This window comes from Numenius arquata, chromosome 6, assembly GCF_964106895.1.
Source record: "Numenius arquata chromosome 6, bNumArq3.hap1.1, whole genome shotgun sequence".
In the NCBI taxonomy this organism is placed as follows: domain Eukaryota; kingdom Metazoa; phylum Chordata; class Aves; order Charadriiformes; family Scolopacidae; genus Numenius; species Numenius arquata.
Window position 1 is genome coordinate 32648058 of NC_133581.1, and position 27227 is coordinate 32675284.

A 27227-nucleotide genomic window follows, 5' to 3' on the forward strand; every position below is an offset into this window, starting at 1 on the left:
GCAACACCCCAGAACCTCCCAGGAGAAAAAGGGGCTGTCTAGGGTAGCTAACACTATGGTGTGGGGCAGGGGGGGAAGAGTTGCAATCCTCCCTGTCAGACCAAGACCTGATAGCAGCTCTTGGATGCTGCAGGGGTGCAACCATGGTCCTGGAAAGGTCTGCTCCATGCACCAGCCTTGCCATTGTACAGCAATGCTGTACCCGCTCCCTCCATCCCCCAGGGCGGATGGAAACTCCCTGTGCAGTTTCACCTGGGTTAGGGCCACATCCGAAATTTGGGCACACTCCTGCCAGGATGGGCTGGGAGCTGGCTGAGAACCTCTCTCCAAGGTGGGCAGCCATGAACTGTGCACCCGAGGACCCCATCCTTCATGGCCTGCAGAGTGGAGAAAAATGAGACAACTGGCATATCCACATGCATGGTGTTTGTGACCATTTTGAAGTGGGTTGAGCCTCTGGGATACTCTCACCTCACACCCCAGGCACATTTTGCTAGCAGAGCACATTGAACCATAGAATGATTCAGGTTATAAAAGACCCTTGGGATCACTGAGTCCAACCATCTACCCTACTCTACAAAGTTCTCCCCTACACCATATCCCCCAACACCACATCTAAGCGATTCTTAAACACATTCAGGGATGGTGACCCAACCACCTCCCTGGGCAGCCTATTCCAGTGTCTGACCACTCTTTCTGTGAAGAATTGTTTCCTAATGTCCAGTCTAAACCTACCCTGTTGCAGCTTGAAGCCATTCCCTCTTGTTCTGTCGCTGATGACCTGTGAGAAGAGACCAGCACCAACCTCTCTACAGTGTCCTTTCAAGTAGTTGTAGAGAGTGATGAGGTCTCCCCTCAGCCTCTTCTTTCTCAAACTGAACAGTCCCAGCTGCGGAGGGCAGAGATGTCCCAGGAGAGATTTACCTGGGGAAAACGTGTATATTCTGTAGTCTCCTGTCTGCACCCATCCTTGGCCTCTTGGGCTACTCCAGTTGCCTGATTTGCGCTATTCCCGTTCCAAGACGACAGGGGTTTTGCCAGTGCAGGCTGACGGGGGTGTTGGTGAGGCTGGGCTGAGTCAGCGGGTGCAGAGGGCTGTGACTCACATCGCAGGGTGGATTTTGCCCCAGCCCGTTCTGCCTCGCTGCCTGCCCCCCCGGCACTGCCAGCTCCGTGGTGGGCAGCCGCCGCTCGGCTGCCGGCCTCCCCATCGGCCATGAGATGCCATTGGGATGAATAGTGTTTTGCACTAATAATAACCTGAATCTGCAAAGCAGGGGCGAGAAGGGGCAGAGCACCACGGGGGAGCAGCGATGCCAACATGCAGGGTGGGTGGGCAGGGGTCAGGAACATGCTGTGGCTAAATACCCCTGGGATGGTGAGGCAGAGCCCTCCTTAGTCAGCCCTGGCATGTGCATCAGGAAGGCAGCAGGGATGCAGAGCCTGCCCAGCTAACAGGGCTGGGATGGAAAACCCAGCAGTTTGCAAACAGAGCTTGGAAAATGTCCGGCGAATCAAGACAGGAGCCATGGTGTGCCAGGAAGGGGGGAAAAGGAGAGGCGAAGTAGTGAAAGGCTCTGATAAGAAGGTCCTTGTAATCAGAGCAAATATTGAGTGATTCAGCAGCAGCCTGTCAAGGAAGGAATGAAGTATACCTCTCGCACTGTTTGACCTGCTGGCTGAAACACCTCAACAGCCTCGGACAAAGCGAAGCGGCAAATGCAGCGAGCAGGTGGCTTTCCCCATTGCCATGACACCTGCCCGTCTCCTGCAGCGGGGACTCCAAAAAAACACAGCCTCTGGGCTCCCTTCAGCTGAAAAGATGCCTCCTTCTGTGGCAAGCATGGGTCTCCATTCCCCAGGGATGGCAGCAGCACCCGGCACCAGCTGCTGGGCAGGAGGCCAGGACAAACAGCCGGGTTGTTTGCTGCGTGTCCCGGTAGACAACTACCACTGGCAACCCACGGTACCTCTCCGGGGGATGTTGCAAGAAATGCAATCCCCTCCTAGCCAAGCCTTGTAACAGGCGAATGGCCAAGTGGCAACTAAATGTCCCGACAGCCTGCGTTATTTGCTCACCGAGGGCAGGTCTGCCTCTAGCCCTCGTTTCACAGTGCCGGGGTGCGGTCCCCATGATGCTCATACCACCTCAGCTCCGGCCTTGGTGGCTGGGTCAGTGCCCAGCAGGGGTGTTGCCTTTTATTTCCCCCCCCACCAAATCCCCGCAGCAGGAATTTAGGAGAGGGCTTACTCGCTCTCTTCCCTGGGGAGGCGTCACGTAATGCTCCGCACAGGGTTTTGCTGGGCTCAGGCTTTGAAAAGCCGATGGTGCTTCAGGTCACAGGTGGGCTTTCTTTCCATTACCAGTGCCAGGAATAGAGCCTTGGACCCCACACTAAGAACCCCCCATCAGAAATTCAGACCTCTTGAATGAGACCTAGAGCTGCAATGGAAGAAAGCAAACAGGAAAAAATACCAACCCAACCCCAGAACCTTCCAAAACCATGACCCAAAGTTTACTTCTGAAAATCCAGGCTCTTACCCCATATATAAAACACACATGCGCTTACTGCTGGCTCCACCCTCTCGCTCATGGCACAGCCGTCATTTCACAATACCCAACTGGTGAAGAAATCTTCATCTTTGCTGGCAAAGACAGATGCCAGCTGGAAGTCTCTGATGTGCGGGTCCCCCACACCTTCTTCTCCTTTGTTCTTGGCTATCGCAGATGGGCCATGGCTTGGAGGAAGACTGGTAGGACCCCTCTGGTGCCTATGGAAAACCAGCAAAGTTGGGGGGAGGGGAGGGAACAGCCAAAACGGCGACAAAAAAATGGTGGTGGATCATATGGATGCCCACAGCATGACAAGGTGGAGGTTGAGGAGGTTCCTTCATTGCACAGGTCTTTCCATGTTCCCTCTGCCCTTCCCATCCATTGTGCCAGTGTGAGCCCAGCAGGGAGAGGGGCTGCAGCGGTGCTGGGCTGTGTGTTCAACGGGACCAAAAGCTGCTCTGATGGAGCAACATGGAGAAGAGTGGGAATAACTCCCTGTGCTGAGAGTGCCCATCTCCTTTCATGTGAAAAGGTGAGCATCTCTGGCCCCACTGTGGTGCTGGGCAAGGGGCAGCGCTCGCCCTCCCTGCCGGCGGCGAAGGGGGGTCCCGGCCATGCCATCACCAAAGCTGGCATTTCAAAACCACGGCAACACTCTGCTCATGCAAGGAGAACCCACAGCAGACACATCCCTACCCAGGCGGGCAGAGCCGTGCTTATTTATGGCAGCTTCCAGCGCTGGCTGAGTGCAGGAGTAGCTTGGCAAGCTGGATATATGACCAACAAACACACCCCCAAACAAAACACAGGCACAAATAGTGATAAAATCAACTTTTGTGAGATCACATTTGTCATTTTCCCCTTGGCACAACACTGCTTCTCCCCAGCCAGGAGCTGAAATGACACCAGAGGATCACAGGTAGACAAAAACACAAAAAGAGAGGGAGGAAGATAAACGAGACAATATGAACATCATGTAGGTACCGCGTGAGGCATGTCTGTGGGTTGGCACGACTTAATGTGGATTTGCAATGACTTGTCCAGTGATTGACCAACCTGCAAGTGCCAAGGCGCAGCTGAGCATGACCTGCTAACCAAACAAGTGAGAGATGGAAAGTCCTTCCAAGACCTATGATCACTGGCTAAGAGGTAGGGGGGGAAAAATCAAGCAGAGGATTTTGCCTCCCCGGAGAGCACAGTCCATGGGACAAAAATGCATGGCCCTGCCGTTGCCTGGCCGTTTGAGCTTCCCCACCAGTGTAAGTCAAATATCTTTGGGGTTAGGGCAGCTGCCACCGACTGCAGTTCCTGCAGCTGGTGATGCACCAGCGCTGCTTTGGGGCTGGGGTTCATCCCTGCTCCTCCATCCCCGCATCTCCCACCCCACCACACCTCCTCGACCACCTTCAGTGGCTTTGCCAGCAAAGAGGGAGAACAATAAGTGGGATGTGGTGTGAGCCTGGGAAGGTGCACTGGTCTGCATATGGGGAAAACATGGAAAGTTTTTCACGGACTTCTCGCCATGGGTGCTTGCTGTTAAATTGACTCGATTTTGTGCTCCATCTAGAGTCCCTTGCCCACAGGAAAACATGTAACGAAACAGCGGGGACCTGCCAAGAAAGCCAAAAGGTCTGGCAGGTCCCCAGAGCCCAGTGAAGAGCTGCTGCCATGCTGCACACCATCCCAAGACTGCCCAGTGCCTGCTCTGGCCACCATGGCCACTGTCTCTGCCCGTGCCTCGGCCCCAGCCAGCCGCCCAGGCTCCTCAGTGGTGCAAGAGCCATGGCCCATTGCATCATCCTTGCTCCACCTACCCCGGGGCAGGTCTCCATCAGCCCCAAAGCTGGCAGCTTCCCCTGGGGGATCTTCACCAGCCGGCCAAGAGGAGCTGGGGCAACACTTGCCCTGTGTCCTGCAAGACAGGACAGCGTTTCAAATTGTTTCCTGGTCGCAGGCCATGCCAAAGCCAGGACCTTTCCCAGCTTCTGGTGAGCAGCACCAGTTCCCGGTCTTCTCCTGAGACAGAGAACAAGCACCCTCCTTCAACACCTCTGTGCCAGCTCCTGCCTGCTTGCGAAGACTTGCCCCAGTGGGACAAGGCTGATGGGTTTTCAAGTGCCTGGAAAGGATTGTTATGGGCACATATTCAGCTTTACCTATTGCAAGCAAGACAATTTTACTCAGATTCCTCGGAGTCCAGAAATGAAGGCAGAAGTGGAGCAATTAGCCTCTGAGGAAAGGATGGAGAGGTGAAGGTTTAAGAGCAGGGCGTTTTTTTTTGTCAGCAAAGTGGGGCCTGCTGGGAACGCCTCAGTAATATTGTGAGACAGAAGCTGGTCCAAAAAAGTAGCTCCCCCCTTGGGCTGGAGAGCACCTAGAGACATTGCACCTCCTTCTCCATGTCCACCTGCTGCCTTTCTCCTGGGCTGGGAGGCATTGCAAAGCTATCCATTCTCCTGGCCACCTCCACTGGGGTGGCCCGTAGCTCTGCCACCAGCCTGAAACAGCAGAGTCTTCAAAGCAGATGCAAACCCCCTTCATATCAAAATAAAGTCATCAAGAGCTTTTGGCATGAGGGAGTCCCTGAACTCCTGTGGTGAAGGGGTCAGTTTCAGAGCCAGCTGAGGACCTTGGGATGCCCAGCCGTGTCTCAGGGGGTGCAGAGGGACGTAGCAAAGCTGTCACCGGGCATCGCGGCATTGCACCCACAATTTTTTAGGCCCTTCCTTTGTGGGCTTTTCTATTTTTGACCTTCCGCCTAATCGCATAAGCCGCTTTCCAGAGCAACCACAGCATTTGCAGCTTTCATCGACTCCCTCTGAAAATGAGAGCGAGGGTTGCCAGCAGGGAGATGCCGGAGCCGCGCTCGCTTTCACGTGATTTATTCACCTGGATGATCCACAGGCTTCAAGGCAGCCAAAGGCTAGCAGTGCCCGGCTGGCATCTGCCACTGCTTGTTTTGCTTATTGGCAGCTGAGAAACAAAATACCTGGTAAAGAAAGAGAGCTGTTTGTTTACAACACCCTCCACGCGGCAGAGGCTGAACTAGAAAGCCAAATCACGCTCCACTCCGCAATAAACAGTGGGTCTGGGATTTTAAAGAGCATCTTACCATGACCTCAATGGCCCACTTTATGCGTGGTGGCACGGAAGGGAGCCTAAAGGTGAAAAGGCTTAATTAATAATACTTCAAGCTGATTACTGCAGCCCATATATAGGGTGACCTGCATCTACTATCACTTAGCATGGTAATGACTAAGTGCTGCATATGGTTTAAGTATCTCCCTAATGCTAAAGCTAAATGCATCTATAGGCCTAACCCTCTAATTGACTGATTCTAAATATGATAGATTAGCTTTCCATCTCATTATATGTATCTAATCAGGGGATGAGGGTGTGTATACCCTTGGACACATGGTTTTTCATTTCTACTGCCCCAGAACAGCAATTAAGAGAAAATCACTTGTCTGCTCGGGGTTTTTTTGCAGGCTTATCTTGTACCCTATCTCAGAAAGCTGCCGGATTCACTTTATGATGGTGATAAAAATAAGCTGCAGAATCCTGCTTTTACGTGGACACCAAGATTTAGACACAGAGGTGTTGCCTGTGTGACCTTTGTCTGGTGACCCTCGATCGGCACGGGGCTCTTGCTGCCTGTGGCCACTGCCCCGTAGGCGACTGGCTGGCAGGCAGCAGCGGGAAAGGCCGGGAGCAAGAAGCTGGGGAGGGTCTTGGCACAAACAACAGCTTAGGCTTCAATTGTCCCTTTCTCAGCTAGGATGCTCATTTAGATACCATCTAAAAGAAGGTTCCTGATTCTAGCAACTAGCTGTACGGGGTGCCTTTCCCTGCAGTCATCAAGCCCAGCTGCAAGGTCCTGCACATCAGGGAGGCTCCACTCCCCTAGGAGCTGCTCGCCATGGCCCCAGCCTGAGGACACAGGTGGGTGGAGGACTAAGGCAAAGTCCCCGAGTGACCTCATGTGCATCTTCCAGCCCAGCTGAGCACTAATAACCTTGCTGCATTTAGGCTTTCACTCCAGGTCTGGGTAGCTCCAGGCACCTCCTTGCTCATGCCTCTGTGTAGGAACCATTCTCCGAAGAAGGATGCCATAGGCCAGCTACCTAGTGTTGAATTCCAGTTGCTACTGGGGGCTCCTAAGCCACTTGTTAGTGCACAGGAGTCCTTGGGATACACTCATGCTCCACTAGAACTGAGAGACACCTACATAAGGTCATCCTCAAAATTTAGCCATCACCAACAAGCTCCCTGGGGACCTGCCTCTGACCCAAGAGGCTTGTCCCTTCCTGCCGGGGGGGTGAAGCATCCACCTGTCTCTCCCAGCCCCTCTGCCTGGGCCTGGCTAAATGGGAGAAGGGGAGGCCAGCGGCGTTTTGCCCAAGACTCAGAGGAACCGGGGATCACGCACGTCTAACAAAACACCATTGTTAGCATGGCCATGGGTGCTTTGCTTCCTCTATGTTGAACCCAATATAGAGACTATGGAGCCAAAACCAGGGCCCAGACACCTTTATGGTCATGCTGGCTGGCCCTGACCAACGCCAATAAGTCTATATGTGGACACAGAGTAATTCACCATGGGGAGATGAACCATGTTGTAATTTTGTCATTTTTCCACTCAAGTGTCCCAGGCACTGATTGCAGTTTGCGGATTTTTCCATCTCAGACAAATTATGGGGCTCCACCAAAATAGCTGAAAGACAGCTCCATTTTGGGTTACAACATCTTCACCAGATCGGCACCAGCAGAGCTCGCCTACGCATGCGTGAGGCAGCTTTGCCTGCTGTGGGCAGCAGACTCGGGGCCGTGGTAAATTGTTAGAGTGCAAGGAAAATTAAAGGAGTCAGGGTAACAGATTAGAGAAGGCATTCCGAGCTGGCAGGGGAAATTCTTGTTCATTAGAAGCAAAAACAAAAGACAGACTTCAATTGCCAGGGTGTAATTTAGACCCAGGCTCTACGTGGCAATTTTCATGGGCGTGCAGGGAGCCCCAGTGGAACTCAGTGATGAAGGTTCCCACAAGTGGAAGGATTTTGCTAAAGTCCAGTCCTAGCTGAGCAGGCTTAAAGGTCACACTTGGCTTTTTTTTTTTTTTTTTTCCCCAGTTAAAATTGAGTTTTTAGCTCCTGAGATTAGCATTTGAAAGAGAACATTATCCTGTGACATTCGGCTCACTTGACCAGTTTCCTTAGAGCAGCGGGAGGCACGTTTTCCCCAGTGTCTGGGGAAGTAGCAGAAGCAGTGAGCTGAACAAAACCACCACCCAGCCTTCCCCTTGGAGAAAGGGTTAGTGATGAGCAAGAATAAAAGGCCCGAGAAGTGGCAAACAGAAAGGTTGCCCCAAGGAGAGCAACGAGTTCAGATATGTCTATCAGATAACAACACTTAAGCTCAAGCCCCAGAGTGTGTTCATAGAGCTTAAAAATAATGGTGACTCAGCTCTAGGTAAAAGACTTGCTCACCTGTAAGACTGCCCTCCTGCCTCAAGTCAGAAGGTTTGAGCTACTGATGGCCCTGCCTTCACAGCAAGTTTGGGAGACACCAACATCCCAGAAGCTAGAGGAGACATCGGCCAGAGTCTTGTTGGCATTTGCAAGCGCAACAACCCAGTTCTTGGGGTGAACATGACACTGTGTCTCAGTTCAGAAGAAATTCTGTGGCTAGCACCAAACTCTAATAAAGGTTCTTAATACCCTGTTTCTTCTAGACTGCATCTGGGAGAAGAACGCAAGACTTTTGTGCAGAAGGCATCTCTGGACAGTAGACAGGCCTGTAGCGACTAGGAGGCCTGGATCTGCTTCCCCATCTGAGCCTAGAGACAGATAAGATGAAGATACATAAAATTGCCTCTCACTCCCAGTCCAACAACAGCACACCTTGACTAGTCTCCAAAAATGGCATTATTAACAATTCCTGCAATGTTCTTCTATCTTGGCATATATGGTGGCTACAGTGGTGGTGTTGCTGTTGTTGCAGTGGTTTGAAGCAATCTTGAGACCTTGTTCCTGTAACCAAGACGAAGGTGAAACAGGTTTCATTAAAGAAGAAACACAGTTTTAGTTCTCACAGTTGTAGAATAAACGAGGCTCTGACCCCAGCCCACGTTAAATGTTTGGAAATCAAAAACCAGATGATGAATAAACCCCTCATATGAGGGAGCGGGGAAGGAAGCACTGGAAGAACTGAGTCACTGGTTTTGAGCAATCCTGAACTCGCTACTAAAATCTCTCACCTCCACTTTTATAAGACCTGTTGTCAACAACAGCCGTGGGAGCTCAGAGCTGGAGCAGGAGAGCTGGCACCACAGGCAAGTTAAAACTGTTTCAGGGCTAAAACCTTCATGCTGACATGTTACCAGCGGGAGCCCACGCAACAAAGACTCCGTCTCTGTCTGACCCAAGCTCATTTCAAGCTTCTTTCTTGGGATTAAAGATGGGGATTGGGGATGTTCCTCAGCAATTCTGCCCAGCAGCCTTTTGCCACGACAGCTTCTAACTCCCACTATCCCCAAGACCTGTGGTCCCCAAGTCTCCTTGATCAAACCGCTCTCATTGAGGCACAGGCATCTGCCTTCTCCAGTGTGGATGGGGGCAGTGATGAAAGGGCTCGCGTGTCTTCGCTAGTTGCCTACAAGTGTCCTTAGCCACTTCTGAAATATACTCCACCCTCTTGGTCAAAGTCTAGAATTGTGACCCCATTTCTTAGAGGACACCCTCCTGTCCCCTCTCTTTTCTAGCTTCTATTACAAGATGTGAGAGGGGAGATAGTCTGACCTTCTCCCACAACTTCCAGTCACATATGGGCATCACTGGGACACTGGCTATTATCAGGGTTCCCACCACCTCATTCAGGACCGGAAGACGCCCAGGTAGCCAACCACCAACACAACTTATGGTTCTTTCACGCTTTTTGACCTCCTGTTCTTCCTGCAGGCTTGGCTCCACCGGCAGGACGCTTCCAGTTGACAGCGGCCCGAGGGGCGATGCAGGGTGCTGTGCCCAGGGGACGGGCAGCGGGGCGGGTGGGAAGAGCAGCGTGGGCCACAGAAGGCAAAAGGTGACAGGCTTGTGCAAGGACTGATGCACAAGTTGAGAAATGCTGCTGAACGAGCCCCAGGCACAGCGACTACACAGCATGTGAATGCCTTCCCCAGCTTTCCTCTTCTCTTTTTTCACTCCTGCTGCGTGCCCTGTTGCGTGGGTTTTGGGACAGAGAGGCAAGGGACCGCACTGCGGTGACCATACATAAAGAATAGGAAGAGATGGAAAAATACATTAAACCAATGCCCTCTGTTTTTACAGTTTTATCACCTATCTCTTGGTGCTTGGCATTTTCCTCCAGGCTTCGATGCCTGGCTTCACATCAGTTCACGGACCCCGGCTTTCATTTAAAAAAATTATAATTACATGACATTCCAGCTACTATTGATGTGGAGAAGAATTGCAAGTCAGAATCTGAAATATTTATAATTCAGATGTTAAAAAACCCAAACCAAAAAAAAAAAAGGGAAGAAAAAGACTTTGACATTTATTATGTTGGAAAGCTCTTGATTTCTGAGCGAGTCATGATTTTCAGACACCCTGACTCATCATTTCTGAATGCTTCGGTTTGGCAGCCCTCTATATGTTTAGCAATGCAAACCCTGACTTGCAGCTTCCAATGAGAAGCCTAATGGCACGATAAGACAGATTTTCATCTCATTCACATAATTTCCAAGTATCAGGAAATTTACTTAACAGCCAGAGCCGTAAATGCTGTGAAATGGTCTCCCTGGGGAGGAGCAGAAACCTCCTGACTACATACTCGAGCAGCTGAGCAAACCAACAGAGAGCAGGCAGCAGCAAACGGCTCTTTACTTTCTGGCCAAAGGACAGAGCAGATGATCCCAGACACGTTTTCCTCATTTCTCCTGGCTCTGGGAATTGCTAAGCAAGTCCTCGTACCGCAGCAACTGGAGCCTCTCTCATACTCGACTGGAGAAACAGCAATTTCTGCAGGAGGAGCATGCAGCTTCAAGGGAAAATGCTGTTGCAAACCATTTAGGACTTCACAGGGAGCAAGGAACCCGTGCCAGTCTTTGAGAATGCATTCAAAGCATCTTCATCCAGCAGTTAGGGTTGCATTTTTTACATTAAAATCCCTTAGGCACTTGGAGTCTGTGAGATTTTTTTTCCATTGCCTATCAAACAGTGGTATTAAAAATTATGTCTTTGGCAGCACAGCCAGCCTGAGTAGATGCGAGACGATTTTCATCTATTCATTCTAGACCATCTGCTGCTTAACCTCAACTTTCAAAGGCCTTGAATGAGATGTAGGCCACTGAATTTTATAGCTAAATTTCATGAACCTCTTTGAAAATGAAAGGATTGCACAGAACACAAATTTAGAGACATCAAAGGGGCCTTCCCTTTTCATGCAAGCACTAAAAGCAGTGCAAAGGGAACTGATTACAATTTGCTCTATTGCCAGTTTTCACACTGGAGCAAATACGAGCATTATATGCATTAAACCTTATAACCCCGTGCCTGCCAGCTTAATATACTCCTAAAGCCAGGACCAAATTAATAGACTAAAACCATCTTGCATCCACTCAGGCAAGCAACGAAGCCAAAAGAGCTGGCAGGCTAGCTCCAAGGAAAGACTCTTTCTTTTTTTTGTAACCCTGCTTTGGTTTTGTGTTGTTTTGTTGTTTTTTTCAAAATCAATATTTCTTTACATATTCAATGGCAGCGTAAACACTAATTCAGCTTTTTCAAAAGCAAAGATATTGAACAGATACTTTTTAATGAGCTGATCTTCATCCATGCTGCCGGCAGAGTCTGGAGGTAACATGATCGAAATGGCAGCGCCTCCTAAAAAGTATGGTACAGTTCAGGGATCTTGGCCAAACGTGGCTGACTCAAGATCTGCTGACTCGAGTGGCTGAAGTCATTGTGTAGACACGTGTCTTCCAGGCAGGCAACGGATGGCAAGAACTGCCCTAAACTATGAAACAAGATCCAGGTGAAGTCGTGAAAATCAAGGAAATTATAGCAGAAAATTAGGTTTCTAGTCCAAACATGGGTCTACAAGTGCGCTTTCCAGCGAGGGTGATGGTAGGGTGGAGTGACCCTGACGCCACTTGAAATCAATGAGAAGTGAAGCTGAGGCAGAATCTCCCTTTGCTATTTGAATAGCCTAATCACCTTCTATGACAAAATGACCTGCTTGGTTGATGTGGGGCAAGCCGTGGACGACGTCTACCTGGATTTCTTCAAGGCTTTTGATACGTTTTCCCACAGCCTCCTCCAAGAGAAACTGATGCACCCAGACAAGTGGTCTCAGAAGTGGGTGGGGAACTGACTGACAGGCTGCACCCAGAGGGTGACGGTAAATACCTCCTTTTCAAACTGGCAGCTGTCACAAGTGCGGTCCCCCAGAGATCAATATTGGGTCCAACGCTGTTTAATATCTTCATAAGTGATCTGGACAATGGCATTGAGTGTACCCTGATGAAGTTTGCTGATGACACCAAACTGAGTGGGGAAGTAGACACTTCGGAAGGGAGAGCCACCCTGCAGGAAGACCTGGATAGTCTGGAAGAATGGGCTAAGAAGAACCTTATGAAGTCCAACAAGGACAAGTGGAAGGTCTTGCACCTGGGAAAACATAATTCAGGTGTGCAGCACAGGCCGGCACCTACCCATCTGGGGAGCAGCTCTGTGGGAAGGGACCTGGGGGTCCTGGTGGACCAAGCAGCTCATTATGAGCGAACAGTGTGCTGCTGCGGCAACGAAAGCCAACAGGATGCTGGGTTGCATCAACAAAGGCTACACCAGCAGAAATAGAGAAGTCTTTATCCCACTCTACTCGGCACTTGTCAGGCCACACCTGGAATACTGTGTTCAGTTTTGGTCCCTGCTATGAACACAAGATGCGGACAGGCTGGAGAGGGTCCAGAGAAGAGCCACAAAGATGATCAAAGGACTGGGAAGCCTGCCATATGAGGAAAGGCTGAGAGAATTGGGTTTGTTCAGCCTGGAGAAAAGAAGGCTTAGGGGAGACCTTGTCACCACGTTCCAGTATTTAAAGGGTGGCTATAGAAAAGATGGAGAGTCCCTTTTCACAAGATGTCATATGGAAAAGAGAAGGGGTAATGGGTACAAGTTACTCCTGGGGAGATTCCAATTGGACAACAAGAAGACAATTTTCCACAATGAGAACCACTGAGCCCTTGGAATAACCTCCCCAGAGAAATGGTGGATTCTCCAACATTGGGCACTTTTAAGATTCAGCCGGACAGAGTGCTGGGCCTTCTTGTCTAGACTGTGCTTTTGTGAAGAAAGAAAGGTTGGACTAGATGATCCTTGAGGTGCCTTCCAATCTGGTATTCTATGATTTGATTCTTGCTTCATCAAGCCAACAAGCCCTGGGCCAAAACAGGTACAGGCTGGCCAGGACAAGAGCTTTTCCTGCTCCCCAGGGTGGCTGTAGACACCATTTTATATTTTCCAGTGATCAACAAGCTTTCTGATTTACAGTTCATGAAAATCCTAACAGAGCACCTACAGAGGTGTCTAAGTTACCTCTCCCTAAGCTTTCAGGACACAGATTGGCCACACTGATAAAAGTCTCCAAAGATGACTATTGCACATTCTTCATACTGTCAGTGGTGTAAGCAAAACTGCTCAGATCCTGGAGCCATGAAGATGAGGTCACATTTTGATGCTGAAGGCAATACTATGGCACTAGCTTCTCCATTAGGAATCAGTCCAGGAGGTCTCCAGAGCCCAAGGAATAACACCACCAATGAAATCCTGTGATGATACCACATTAGCAACTAGCAAAAAAGTGTATCACTTACTGTTCTCCTGCACTGATCTCCAGGGGAGGAGACGTCGTTCATAATTCTCAATAACGGGAGAGTCAAAAAGCTGTCAACACAAAATTCATAGAAAGTTTCGGTGCTCTCAGTGGCCAGCTTAGCTGCACTTACCTTTTGCCAAGGAAGCACTGCTACAGTCATAATGCTGGGAAACTGAGTGGAGTTGCCTAGGGTCACGTCTGCACCAGACAGGTGAACACTACACTTAATTCACACGTGAATAAAACACCAGAGTGGCCCCCTCATGCAAATGCAATCATCCCTGTCCCATTTCTTCCTATATGGGAAAGCAATTCAAGCTAGCCTGCATGACTGGCTCTTGGATCACTGTTCTGTACATCTCCTCTTCCTTCTCTCACTTACAGTATACAACCTGTCTTTCCTCCTCTCTTGCCCCACTTTGAAGGAGCTGGGTATCTTATAGACCAGCAAAGACATGAGAGGATGGCTGGCTGTGATGTGGCCAAAAGATGCCAATGGAAGGGAGGGGAGACCAGAGGATGAAGCTATGCTTTCCTGAAAGAGGAGATGCAGGAAAGAAAGAGGGAGAACTGGTGTAACACCCAAACACAAAGGCAAGAGGAGTCCAAGGGTAACTGAACCTGATCCCCACCTGTCAAATAGCTCAGCAAGATGGTTTAGGGGTAGAAGTAAGAGGGACTCAGTCATGTAGAGAGGGCTTGGGTGGGAAGAGGTATCGCTTGTATGCAGCTTTGATTTCTTATTTCTACCTCGGTCTCATCGCAGGATCTGCACCGTAACAGGAGTTGTACCTGTGTAATTTACTTGACAAAGGCTTATGCTCCTCTATGTCACCTCCATAGTTGCAGTTGTGCAAGGTCTGTGCAGAAGTGTCCCTCTCTGCTGCACCTCACCCTTCTCTCAAGTTAAAGCATGTGACTAGCACTACATAAACACCATCCGTCGTGCAAAAGGTGAGAAATCCTTCTTCTCCAGTAATTCATAGCTGCTCAAGGAAGAGGCTATAATCCTGACATACAGTTTCAAGTTGAGCAAGGAGTGCAAAGGTGTTCCATGGAGCTACAGAAAAATCATCCAACTTCCAGAAGGACAGGGACAGCAGAGAGCCACCTCCTTGAGCGTCTGGTTTCTACAAACTGCAATGAAAAATTGTCTCAGTCTGCCTGTGGCAGAGGTTTGAGGCTGCAACTGATAAGAAGTGCCCTATGAGTAGTAATAGTCCTTAAATTTAAACCAAACCAAGTCACCCTGTTTCTTAGATAAGCTTTATCATTCTCGTGGGAGCAAGTTGTCCTTTGTGTTACCTGTTGGTCGACAACTCTGCAGTGTGCCAGCGCTGTGGCTCCTGCCGCAATAATGCTACAAATAATTTAAGCGCTACCACTTTGGATCAAAATTTTAATGAGGCACTAAACCCACAAAAGGGGCTCTGTATAGCATAATTAAATAGAATGGGCCTAAATAAACAGTAAGGTTTTACAAGTTACATTGTAGTTGAAAACAGCTGGGAAGCAAAGAAAGGAGCATTGAAGCTGCATGATGTAAAAAGGCATTTCACTGAATGCAAACGCTAAAATTTTTCATATCGCACGAACAGTAAAACACTACAAGCACATTACTTCCCTTCGATTTGGAAGAATATGTGTGGGGCACAGGGCATTTGTTTTTTTCCTTCTGCTAGTCAGCACAATGAAATATTTCACATGGAAACCCAAACAGTGGCAAAGAGAGCCATTTGTCCTTCAGAAAGAAATAAATACTGCAGAAACAGGTAAAGTCAGAAGGAACATCTGTTTCAGTCAGGCCATGGGATGATGGATCACAGCTCCAAAATGCTGGACAGTGCTGGGACTCCTCAAAATAGTCTTGCAAACAATCAGAATTGTAACATGTCTGTTTGGCTCAGAGCTGCAAGACACTTGTTTCACGCTCACGCCGACTCCTTAAATCTACTGCAAGCGGTGACATTCAGGCTGAGCCAACTAGCTCAGCATTCAATTCTCTGTCTGCATCAGATATTTACAATATCATGTTTGTTCCACCCCTGTCAATATTTGATCCAAGAGCTGCATAAATCCTACAAACACAGGAAGGTCTCAATTTCACATTAAGGAAACGTTGACAGTGGTGCTGCTGTATCTTGTAAAGTCAGTGCATTGTTACTCCTTAAGAATGATTAGTTTTCATTTCATTTCCCCCCAGTCCTCTTGGAAGCCCTTCCCCAGAGCCGTAACTATTGCTGCAGTTCTGGGCTTGTGAATGAAAAGTTTCTAAATTCATCTTGGTTTATCATCGGAAGAATTCCTTCTTCAATGGGAGTCAGAATGGGCTCCTCTTTTATAAAATCCGGGTCAAAGTTGCTTACATCATCTTTGGATTTCTGTCAAACAGAAAAGACAAAGGAAAGAGATGTCAAAAGTAGGTATCACCTGCTGATATTCACTCTACACCTTCAGTCTAGTCTTGAATACAATGAACTATCACCTCCAAAACCCAGGCTGAGCTTACTGAAAGCTTTTTCTGGAGGTGGACTGGGAGCTGTTGAGTACCCCCACATACCCTCTTACACTGTAAACCCTTGTAGAGCCTCTGCAGGCCTCTGGCAGGCAAACCCCCTCTCTGATTTAACTGACACCCGCTTTGAGGGGTTGCCTGCCTGGACACGGCAGGGCAGGACACGAAAATCAGTTCCTTTCCTCAAGTGTCAGTACAGACCCAGCCATTCAAAGCAGTTATCCCTCGTGTTTCCCATTAGCTGACTCCACGCAGTCCCTCCTTATCTGCAAAGTGCCTCAGCTGGGTTTCTGGCGGGATACGCTCCTCTATGTGTGAGCCATTAAACTTGCACAATAATGAATTACTGGGCCGTGGGAAGACAACTGGCTTGCCTCCAGGTGCTGGATTCCTTGCTGCCTGCCACAAAGTGGGACTGTTTACAACACACACACAAACGGGGTTTGTGGCACATTTTGACAAGGTGTTCTTCCTGCATTCAGAACAAGATGTTTTATTGACATTGAAGTTTCTAGTTCCGTGGCAGACTGAGGATGCCCCCGTTAGCCTTTGATTCAGGTCAAGAAACAACTCAAGAGCTTGATCTTGAGCTGCTACGGCTCCTCCGAGCGCCTGGTCCTGCACCCAGTGAGCTTCATGGAGCAGGACTGGGTTGACCACTGCCACTATGAGTTTGCAGAGTGACCACACCAGACAAAGCCACTCCAAGTGACAGTTTCAAAGGGAGGGAAGCTGTAGGGACAACCTTGGAAAGGCTCCCCACAGAGAGCATCTTTAGGGCTGTGAAGCAGCACTGGGAAAAGGGCAGCAGTGTCCTCTGCAGCCGATTTGCCATTTGAAGCACTCGGATGACAGTGGTCTGAGCAGGGAACACTGGGCTGGGTGCTGTTAAGACAGAAATAAAAGACAGCTCAGTTGTGAAGAGGCAGGTGGCGTGGTCAAAATGAAGATTACTTACACTGTTTTATATTTGGGGTGAGGCAAAGGGTAGTTAGGTGACTAATCTGCCGCAGTTGCTGTTACAAACCTGCACTTTTTGGCTGAGCTGCCTTTGAAAATCCACCATGGAGGGGAAAAGCAACCTGTACAACATCAGGTGGCCAACCACCAGCCAAACCAAGACCAGCGACCTCACCTCCTGACTCTTGGGCCAGGACTTTCATGTCAAGATTGCCCTTCCTCCACCTCCTTTCCTGTCTCACGGGAATAAACCTGCTTATAGAGCCCAGAAGATAAAAAAAAAAGTGATCCCTTTCCCCCACCCCTCCTTCTCACGTACAATTCGGGGCCTGAATGGTGGCTCCATCTGACGCTGGTTCAGCAGGTCCCAGTCCAGATCTTTGAAGTAGGGGTGCCGCAGAATCGCGCTCTCGCCGCCCAGCCCAGGGCTGCCCAGCCGCATATTGGGGTTCTTTGTCATGAACTGCAAAAGAAAAAGGGCTGTTTGTATCCTCCTGTCTGGCAGGGCCACAGGGGAGGGACCTATTAGCAGTCGCACAAAGCTTGTCCTCAGCTTTCCTGTTGAACCCAGTTGCTGGCCAGACTTCTCAATTTCACTGGAACCGCATGCAAGGAACTTGACTCACTCTATAGAGGAAGAAGTCGGGGTGTATTTCTCCTTGGCCCCTTTTATGGTCAAATCAATAAGGAAAGAAAGTTGAATTGCATAGTTTGCAACATTACATAAGTTGCCCAATGGCTTTGGCGGTTATTTATTTCTGTATTAATTTCTCAGGAATACAAGCTCACTCACAAATGCTGCTCACCATCCAGCCAGGCTTTGGACTGGAGTCAGTCCTGAGCTGTGTCTTTTTCCTAAACCTCAGCCTGCTGAAGTGCAGCCAGAAGCCTACGCTTTCCTTCCTGTCATCTCAGGAAAGAGAGGAAAATGAGCAAGGCACTGGCTTTTAGAGCCTCCCAAGCCCCGAGCAGACGCAAGCAGACAGGTGACCACCTCCTCTACTGATGGTGAAACTCTAAAAGAGGATTTATTTTTCTAACATTTTTACTCTGCTTCTGGTGAAATCTCAAACCTCGGCCAAAGTGCCCTGATTTGCCAGGGAGCAATGAGAAAAGCTGTACATCGTGCAAATAGTGTGAGAGGGCCCTGGCGGGTGCCCTTTAGGTCCCAACAGGAATGATGAAGTGTGAGCACTGCGGATATTTCTTAGGGGGAAGGGAAATATTGGAGGAGGAGGGGAATCCTTCTCCTAGGCAGGAAAAGAGCTAGGTGGTTTGTTAATTTAGGATTATAGTTCTTGAAAATTCAGTAAAAACCAATCTTTCCCCTCCCCTCAAGTACTTCTAATTCATTAGAGAAATCAGGTTATGTTTAAACTGGGAAAAAAGCAGCTTTTATTTGCCTATTGAAACAGCAGCATAAAGCAAGCTCCACTCCGGTGAAGGTGTCCAGACAACTTCCTCAAAGATGAAAGAGCATTATGTTTAGCAAATAGCTGAACCAGCCAAACCAGACAATTGGTCACTGTTTTGGGAATGACCAAGTCTGCAGCATCACGGCAATGGGGAAATGAAAAGAAGGGGAGGTGCAGCAAGAGACCAACTTCATTCTGACTGTAGGAACTTTTCAGAAAGTACAAATTTTCCTAGGACGAACGGAGAAAAGGTCTACTCATTCCCTACCTAGAGAGACGATGGGGAGAAGAAAGACTGCCAGATTTATTTTAGAAGTCTCTCCAATGCTAAGGGGGATTCAGAGCCAAAGTAGGTGTGGTATCTGCAGCTGAGAGACCTTGCAGGACCCCAGACTCTGCTGACCCAGCTCCAGCCTGACCTCCTGAGCCCTTTGAGGACTTGTGCTGCTACGGGATTCCCTATAGCATTCCACCCCAAAACATCAGGAGAAAGAGCTGCTGAGTACATCCAGATTTTTAAGAGCAGTCACCAGGACCGGAGCAAAACCACTGCGGCTTCCTGAAGCGAGGGTCTTCCCATGCTTCTCTGGACTCTTTACCTCTCAGTTATGCAGCATTTCCAGGTTCAGGCCCAAGGACAAGCACGACTTCTGTCTCCCCAACCCTTTCAACTTGTTTTTCTCCCTTTCTACCAGCAGAACCCAAACACAATTTGTTTCCCAAGAGACTGCCCCAAAGTTTCTGTGGGATACTGATCCCCAGACAACAGCATGGTTTCCAAATCAGAAATGGGTCAAGCCAAAAGCTCCCAGAGACCTGGTTCAGACAAGCCTTTGCAAGTCTTAAACTAAACTTCTTTGGTTTGCAAAACAGGCCAGAAATCTCCTGGCAACCCCATCTTCCTCTAATAATTCCCTGCCCAGCTTCTTTGTCCCCACAGATGGATATCTGCATCTCACTAGCTCTTACTTGCATTGCTGGAACTCCTAGAAAGCTCAAGAAAGATCAGAGCTCACTGGTGCTGGGAGCAGTATAGACCAAAAGAGTCCAAAAAGGCAAGGCAAAGAGGAGAGAAGGAGAGCTGGGAATCAGTCCATGTCTCCTGGCTCCTGACCTACCACCAGGAAGCTTCTGCTAAATGTGGAGAGGAAAAAAGAAATCATGGAAGCAAATAATCTCTGAAAAGGGCTGGTAACATGCTTTGCTTGGGTTCCCATTCATGCTCAACCATATAAGACCAAAACCTAAACTGGACTGCCTGTTCCCAGACCAGTTCAGAGCCCTGGGTTATAAAAGTGTGTTTACATTCCTACTTGCTTGTTTTATTCCACATGATGCCAAAATTGCACCAAGCAAAGGCATCTGATGCAAGAAGCTGAAAGCCAATGTAAATGCATTCCTGGCAACTTAAAATACCCTTTTTGTTAGGACAATGAGAATTAGCCAAGGGCCAACCCTTGAGGCGGGCTGTTTTGAGCTCTGAAAAAGCAAAATTCAAAACAAAATGACTGTTCAGATTCGACCAGCTAGGTCTGATTTGTGCATCGGACCCACAGATTGAGAAACCTCAGTTGAGTAACTCTAGGGACCACCTACCCCATGTCTGGTATCCAAAGGAGGCAGGAGGAGAGTAAAGGCTTCAAATCCACCCACCGCTGGAACACATCCCTCTGACTGGCTGCTTAGAGGGATGCCAGGCTGCCACAAAACCCCTCTGAATTAATCTTTGCCTTTGACAAGAGTGAGCTGACCTATGGGACACCTGATCAAACAGCACCTTCCCCAGCTGTCAGGCACGAGCTCAGTGCTGCTGCCTTTTCTGCTCTGTAAACCACAGAGCTTTGAAGGTCAATGGTACCAAGGGCTGGAGTGACCCACCAGACCATAAACCACTGCGGACAACTTTCTCTAAGCTGGTTTCCCAGATACTGCAACCCCCTAACGCAGGCTAGCAGGACCTTGAAAATGAATATAAAGTCACTCACTCTACAAAGACTACCAACGCAGTGTGAAGAGGCCTCCCTTTCATGGGGCAGTCAAAATCATACTGATCTGCTCCAACAGAAGGCTGCGATATAATTTCAAAGGATGGCAGGTCTCTTACTGTTAGTTTACATCCCTGATAAACCTACGCTGTGCTGAGACCTCTCAATTGTATCAGTGCATGGGAACAGGCACTGCAACTGTTTTCTTTAAACATCATCATGCAGTACATGAGATATGTTCCTCTATTCTGGGCAGCCACAGCATCCCTGCCTGTGGATGTACACACGCCTCTGCACTCAGTGGCTATGACAGAAAATGAGAGATTTGGCCATTGCTGCTCTTCCCTTACATAAAATCTCCTGGTGAATTTTGAAAACATCTGGTCCGTCACAGCCTGGTGAAGGTGGGGCGTTTTCTCTGGGAAGCAGCTCCAGTCTTTATTTGACAATTGGGCTGAAAAGCAGGTGTGCAAACTGTGACTCCAACAGAGACAGTACTGATGCTTTGCACTGGAACAGAGTTACCTGCCTTACTGTAAGAGATATAAAATTAAAGGATGACATTTCTGAAGCTGGTTTCTACTAAAATGAATAACTAACCCTCTCAAACGCTATTTGAATTCACCAGAAATTATTGTACTGACAAGGAAGCAGATGAAGTTTTGGTTTGTGTTGTCCAGTATGTCAGGAAAAAACAAAAGACTATAATGACCTCTTTCCTGGTTTGAGCCTCAAAAGCCCATGAATCCTTCTCTTTCTCTCTCTGCCTCAGGCAGTACTGATATTTCTCTGCTGACGGCCCATCTCATGTCGCCCCCACTATCTGATGGCACTTCTAGAAAGCAAACAAAGAACTGGGGATTTCTGAGGAACTTAATTACAAGCTCAGCCTTCATCTCTGAAATGAGTAGCTGGAGCCTATACCCATGTCTCTGACCACGTAAGAGGCACTTCTGCAGCAGGAGGTGCAAAGCTGAGTGCCCAGAGCACACATGCAGGCTGCACGGTGGAAAGCTTTTCAGAAGTTCAGCTCATCTTTCATCTGATCCCTTTGGCTGCATTCAGAAACAGCTGGAAAGTGTCTTACAGTGCTGGCTGCTCCCGGCAAGCACGGGAAGGCCAGAGTTGGACTCTTGCTTCACAGGCTGGATAGCCCTAAATCTCCTTCCAAGTACAACCCTCCAATGTTTTCGCAGGTGATGAGAGAAGATGTTCAGCAGAAAGATTTTCGTGGCAAAATGTCTTCTCCCAATGTTTATTGAGCATCTTGGACTTTGCATGAGAATACCGAATCCATCACGAATCTGAACCTCTGGCACACCGAGCTCAGAAACAGAGAGAAAAAAATTCAACAATAACAACATCAAGGCAAACCAGAGATGTTCCTGAGCAAAAAGGAACATGTCATCACCCTAATCCAAGATGCCTCCCAGCAAAACCAATAGCAAGACTACCAGTCTTAAACTTGAACCAAGCTATCGAGCCATTGCTACGTGATCACATCCAACCATGGGGAATTATCCCACTCCCAGTGTACAGAGCCACTTGGGATCACCTGCAGACTGGGTCTCTCTGGGCTACACCAGTTTGCTGAGCAACAAACTCAAGTGAGGCTCTCACTGGCCTCAGCTAACCCTCTCTGCAGCATCACAGCCAAAACCAGCAGCTGGAATGAGCCAAAAAACATGACTTCACAAAATCATTTGAAAACATTTACTGAAAGAAAATGCAGCAAGCCATGACAAGAAATTAAAAGCTGGAGATTAGTCCACGGAGGGCCTGTGAAGTTACAAGGAAAAAATGCAGACCTAGCAGTGCCAACCACTGGGAAAAATCTGCGTCAGCCCTGGGAGCTCAGCCCATAAGCAGGTGAAGGAGCGCTGGGGATCCATGCTGGTCCTCTCCTTGACCTGCTACATGGCTTGGACCATGCTGGGAAGGGGTCCAGGTCTCCCAGTCTGCTGGGCATGGCTGTACTGGACTTCTCTGGTGCTACTCACATGCAGCGTTGCAACTTCTGTCTCAAGAGGCTGAGTTTGCAGATCAGTCTAGTGGCCTGGAAGTCCGTGAAGAAATGTTTGCACAAAACAGATGTTTCCAAGCCTTAATTTCCTTGAATATACAAATTCCCTTTCTCAATACTGGAATCTCTGATAGGTTTTTACATAACTCATATATGTGCTATTTGCATCAGGATAATTACTTTCATGAGCAATATCACAGTGACTAGACTACGTGAAATTGCGTCACGTCCTAGGGAAACACTAACAAGCCCAGACCCCTTCACAGAAGCAATGCACTTCAGGAAGAGGAATACTTCTGCTCAGCCACTCCCTTCACATTGTCAGCCATCTGGAAGAGGAAGAAATCATTATTTCTTGTATTAAAGAAGGTCTTAGATGGGCCAGCTCCCACCAGGACTCTGTTGCCCTGGGCAGGACACATTTACCTTACAAGAGAAAGCCTATGCCCCCGAGAAGCTCATCTTTCAAATGCAAGTGCATGGCATAGATGGAGGCTCTCCCTTATCTTACAGGCGGGGAACAGAAGCCCAGAGAAATTCATCACTTTATTTTCCCCGGGAGCTCAAGCCCATCGCAGATACGATGACAGACCCTCAGTCCCACCTCCTCTCCATCCCAGCTTCCCCATGCCTCAACAAGCCCTTATTCAGGATTGTGCCAATGCAATAGTCAACCCCAAACCATTAAAGGAAAGAAAGATTTCCCTGTTCGTGATATTCACATTTCCTGCCTGTTGGTGTTTTTCCCATGTTGCTACCAAAGTGAAAAGCAGCAGCACAGGAGATTAATGCCCCAGAGTCTCCCCTCTAGTAATGAGGGAGAGTGGGGAGATCGGGAGATACCCGACATGCTTGTCTTCATTAAGATTCATGAGCTAAACTAACAGGGCAGAAATTAACTCAAAAGGAAATAAGATTTCTCAAAGATCTATTTGATCTCGGACAAAAGGGAATCGTTATATAAATAGAGCAATTACTCTAATTAAGGCTTCCCTCCATGAATCTCTGGACTGAATGCTGCAGTTGCCGAAAACAGTTTGGCCGCCTATTATGTAAGGCAAACAAACCTGCAGTCTGGGGTTTCATTAGCCTTCATCCACCCCTAAACAAAGAAGAAAGGTGGCTCTATGGCTCCATCTGTTAATGTCTGTATAATTTTTAACGATTGGAAGCCAGGAGGCATTAGCATAGCAGAGACACCATTTTTTTTTTTTTTAACTCAACTCTCTTATTTTTTAATTTTTTTTTTTAAATAAAAAGCTGTTCTTTTGAGCCAGTCTTGTCTTTTGCTAGTTTTGGGCAAGGCTCCCATCACCCGCCATCACGGTCTTGCTGGGGCAACACTCACAAGTGTGCCTCGCTTCCCCATACAAGAGCAATCCAGGGCTCAGACACAGAAGTGGGTTACAGGGACTGAGGGTGCCTGATTTCAGCTGAAGCTCCCTGGCCCTGGGAGTAGCACAGTCGCACAGTTCTGCCATGGAAGCCCTTATCCTTACGGCAGCTCAGGGGGTGCCTGGTAGCCTAAACTGCAGCGATTCGGCTGTGGGTGTGAGCCGGGCACTCGGGAGCCTGAGTCCTACTGACCTTCAGTGAGGACTGTGCTGCTGAGAATAGGACTTGGAGTCATTGGGACTCTCTCAAATGCTACCTCTGTCTTACACTGGGGATTTGCTCTGATTGCAGCCATTAGAGGCCGTGTGGCAATTTGGCTTTCTACCCTACACACAGCAGGATAGATCGTTAAAAGCCCCAGTTCCTACCGGTGCAATTCATGGTGGTGCTGAGCTAGAATATGACCCCTGCATGCACAGAGTGCCCATACCACCAAGCTGGGGTCCTGGCTGCAGACTGCTGTCAACAGGTGAAATCCTTCGGTGAAGAGAAGGTCCAGCGAGTGCAGTACTAGGGCTCAGAAGTACAAGACTGCCCTGAAAGCATTTTAAGGGGGGAAGAGAGAGAGAGTGTGAGATCTTGGTTATTTTCTATTCCAGATAAAAAAGGAATGGGAAAGGAGGTAAAAAAAAAAGAGTCTTCAGCCCAGCTCCTAAAAGCCAGAAGACTATAACACCAAGCATGACAGCAGTCATGCGTTTAATGCACCAGCCGCAGGCAAGAAGGACAAAATGTCAGTGCGGTGGATATTAAGCAGATAAATTTGATTTTGCTTTCCCCGAGTACAAAAATGGCTGCTCAATGCTGCCCAGTCAAAGCTTGAGGGAACAAGAAGGATTAACTGTATTGCAAGCAGTGCTGAGCAAGGCAAAAGAGACGAGCAGAATGATTCAAGGTAGATAGAGTGGGATGGACACATCTGGGTCCAAATCTCCTGGCACTGTAAACTGATGTAACTTTGCTGACTATCACCAGGAGAGAACTTGGCCCAAACATGGGAATTAAATGTTGTCTCAATAACTGCAAACTTCCTTGCTGTGCTGAAATCTACCCACTCCCTGCCTCTCCCCACTCATCAAGTAATAACTCATCAACACTAATGCAGAAGGTTTTTACAGGTACCAAATGCATATTGGCTCCCATGAGAGCTAGTGATTTTCAACACTTCTGCCTTCGGTACTCCCATAATAAACAACAATAACTATCAAAACCTAATTTTAGTTATAAGATATATGGAATATTTAACATAGGTTTTGGTCAAGACGTCACTCCAGAAGTCTGTGTTTTCAGAGCTGATGAGTCAACTCCAGTTCCCACCAGGGTCACCGGCTGCACTGGCTGCTCAGACAGTATCAAACTCCAGCTGCTGTTTTTAAATTATACCAGTTGGACTCTCGGTACAACATGGGGATATGCAGGTCGATTACTAAATCAATACATCAGAGTAACACACACACGAAGGAAGAATTAGCATCGCACTTATTAAGAGACTGGGGCGGGGCATGATCCCACTGTTGTTTTAAGCAGTGGTAAAATCTCCCTAGGGTTGCATGGGAAAACAATTAATCCTTTTCTGATAGTCTTGTCAAGAGGAACCGGGGGAATCTATATACACAACCCTGGGTGGCCTATTTACATAGGGTCAAACACAAAGGGGACTCAAGTGCCCCAGACAAACTTGTAAAGGCCAATTAAAAAAAAAAAAAATCACAGGAAAATACTTCAAAGGAACTTTTTTGTGGCCTTGGTTATATTTCTATTCTTTTAACTGTAAAGTTCCTGAAAAGACACAGCAGGTCAGAAAGGTGAAAGTTGGAAGGATGAGTAAGACCTACAGCCCTGAATAGCTTGGACAGTGCTGAGACCTCCCAGTTAGATGGACTGGCCCACTCCCCTGGGGGCTGTACAGCAACTGCTGGTCCCATCATTCAGCCATCATTCCCATCTCCAGGTCGGACCCATGTTCTCAAGGGAACCCTTGAGCCTTCCCCAAGATTAGAATTTAATGGACTTCACGAAAATGCTTTTGAGGGTCTATAATTGCACTGTTTCTCTGAGGCAGAGCTGAGAAGTGAGCCCAGGCCACAAGTCGTAGGCTTGGCCACAGGAATCACTTCTTCTGGAACACCTAGAAGCAAGCAGAAAAAGGAAGAGGGGGAAGAGAGTCAGAGCAATGAATGCTCCTTCGTTCCCCCTTCCTGCCCCCCCCATCTCTGGCAGGAAAGAGGAGGATGAGTCACACCTGACATTACAATAGGCAGGGTTAGGAGCTTTTGTTAGAAGCAAATCTGAGCCTGCACGCTGTGGACTTGAACAAGAAGCTAATTTCAGCCTATTGGAAAGTGAAAGGTAAAAGACCTAATGACTACTTCAAGATGAGTTTGCCCTTGGCAAGCTATAGAGATGGCTTTAGTTTTCTTTCACAGTGAATTATTCAGAAGCACGGGACTAGTACTGTGGGGAAGAGGAGCACTTCAGAAAGGGGTGATCAATCAACAGAAGAGATTAAAATCACTGGGGAAAGCTGTTTGCTGTTTGAGAACTAGGAGGTAGAGTAAGAGGCAGGATGTTACAGAAAGTGGTATGCAAGCTCAGGCAAAAGAGGCAAAGCGGCAGTCTGTGGCAGAGCACATCCTTGTCGCTTCAGCTCAGTGTATGTTAATAGCAAAAGTGGTCTAGACGAGAGATCATTTAAAATTGCAGAACTCCTTCCTCATTGGGAAATTACAGGCTCTGGAGTCCTGCTTTTGCTGTAGAGGCTCCGGAGCCAACCAGGAAACGCAAGATGAAGGCATTTCTAAAACACAAAATAAAGAAAAAAAAAGTTTACACAGATCCAGTATAGGGTTTCACAGAGAGATTCAAATATTGGCCTGACTGACAGCCAAAGCTTAATCAAACTGTGCAAGAGGATTTATGGAGCCTGCCAACTCTGAAGAGATGCCAAGGAGAATAATTTATTGGCATATTTGAAGGCATTTTTAATATCTGCCTTTGTGAGGCTAGTCAGCTCTGCGGAAAGCAGTGAGCTCATCTAGTTCCCTCTTTGATTTCAGTGGGTCACCATTGTGTTGTTCCTTTCCCTTTTAATCTTTGTCTAAAAAATACTCCTGGCATCTGGTTCATTCAGAAACGTTCAGTTCATTCTGGCTGTTCCAGCACTGCATGCGAAATAGATTCTCTGCCTTTTTCTGTCTGCTGGAACGAACGAACCGGCCCTGGATCTGTAGGATGTAAATGCAAAGGAGAGATTTATGCCTTGCACAGTGACGTACAGGAAACGTAGGCAACCTTGCACCATCAGGCTGTAAGTGTTCAGGAGAGGACAGGGGAGCACAAACAGGGGGGGTTTGGTCTAGCTCACACAGAGGCCAAACTGACTGCCCAGGACTCAGGGGAAAGGCAAGGCAAAAAGGCAGCAGGGAGCACATAACGTACTGTGCTTAGACGTGCCAAGCAAAGCACACCCCTGGGATTTTGACCCATGTGCTGCTTGCTGTAGCATGCGGGGAGG

General features: G+C 48.3%; 1 protein-coding gene across 1 annotated transcript in view; it reads right to left on the bottom strand.

Annotated features, from left to right (window-relative positions):
- Positions 1–14803: 14803 nt before the first annotated feature.
- PRKCH (protein kinase C eta) overlaps positions 14804–27227 on the bottom strand; it is a 124148-nt gene continuing 111724 nt past the window's right edge. The window contains exons 13-14 of the mRNA XM_074149992.1: positions 17215–17358; positions 14804–15801 (exon numbers count right to left, since the gene is read on the bottom strand). Of these exons, the coding sequence (XP_074006093.1) occupies positions 15655–15801; positions 17215–17358 (291 nt within the window). The 3' untranslated portion in view covers positions 14804–15654. The remainder of the gene's footprint in view (positions 15802–17214; positions 17359–27227) is intronic.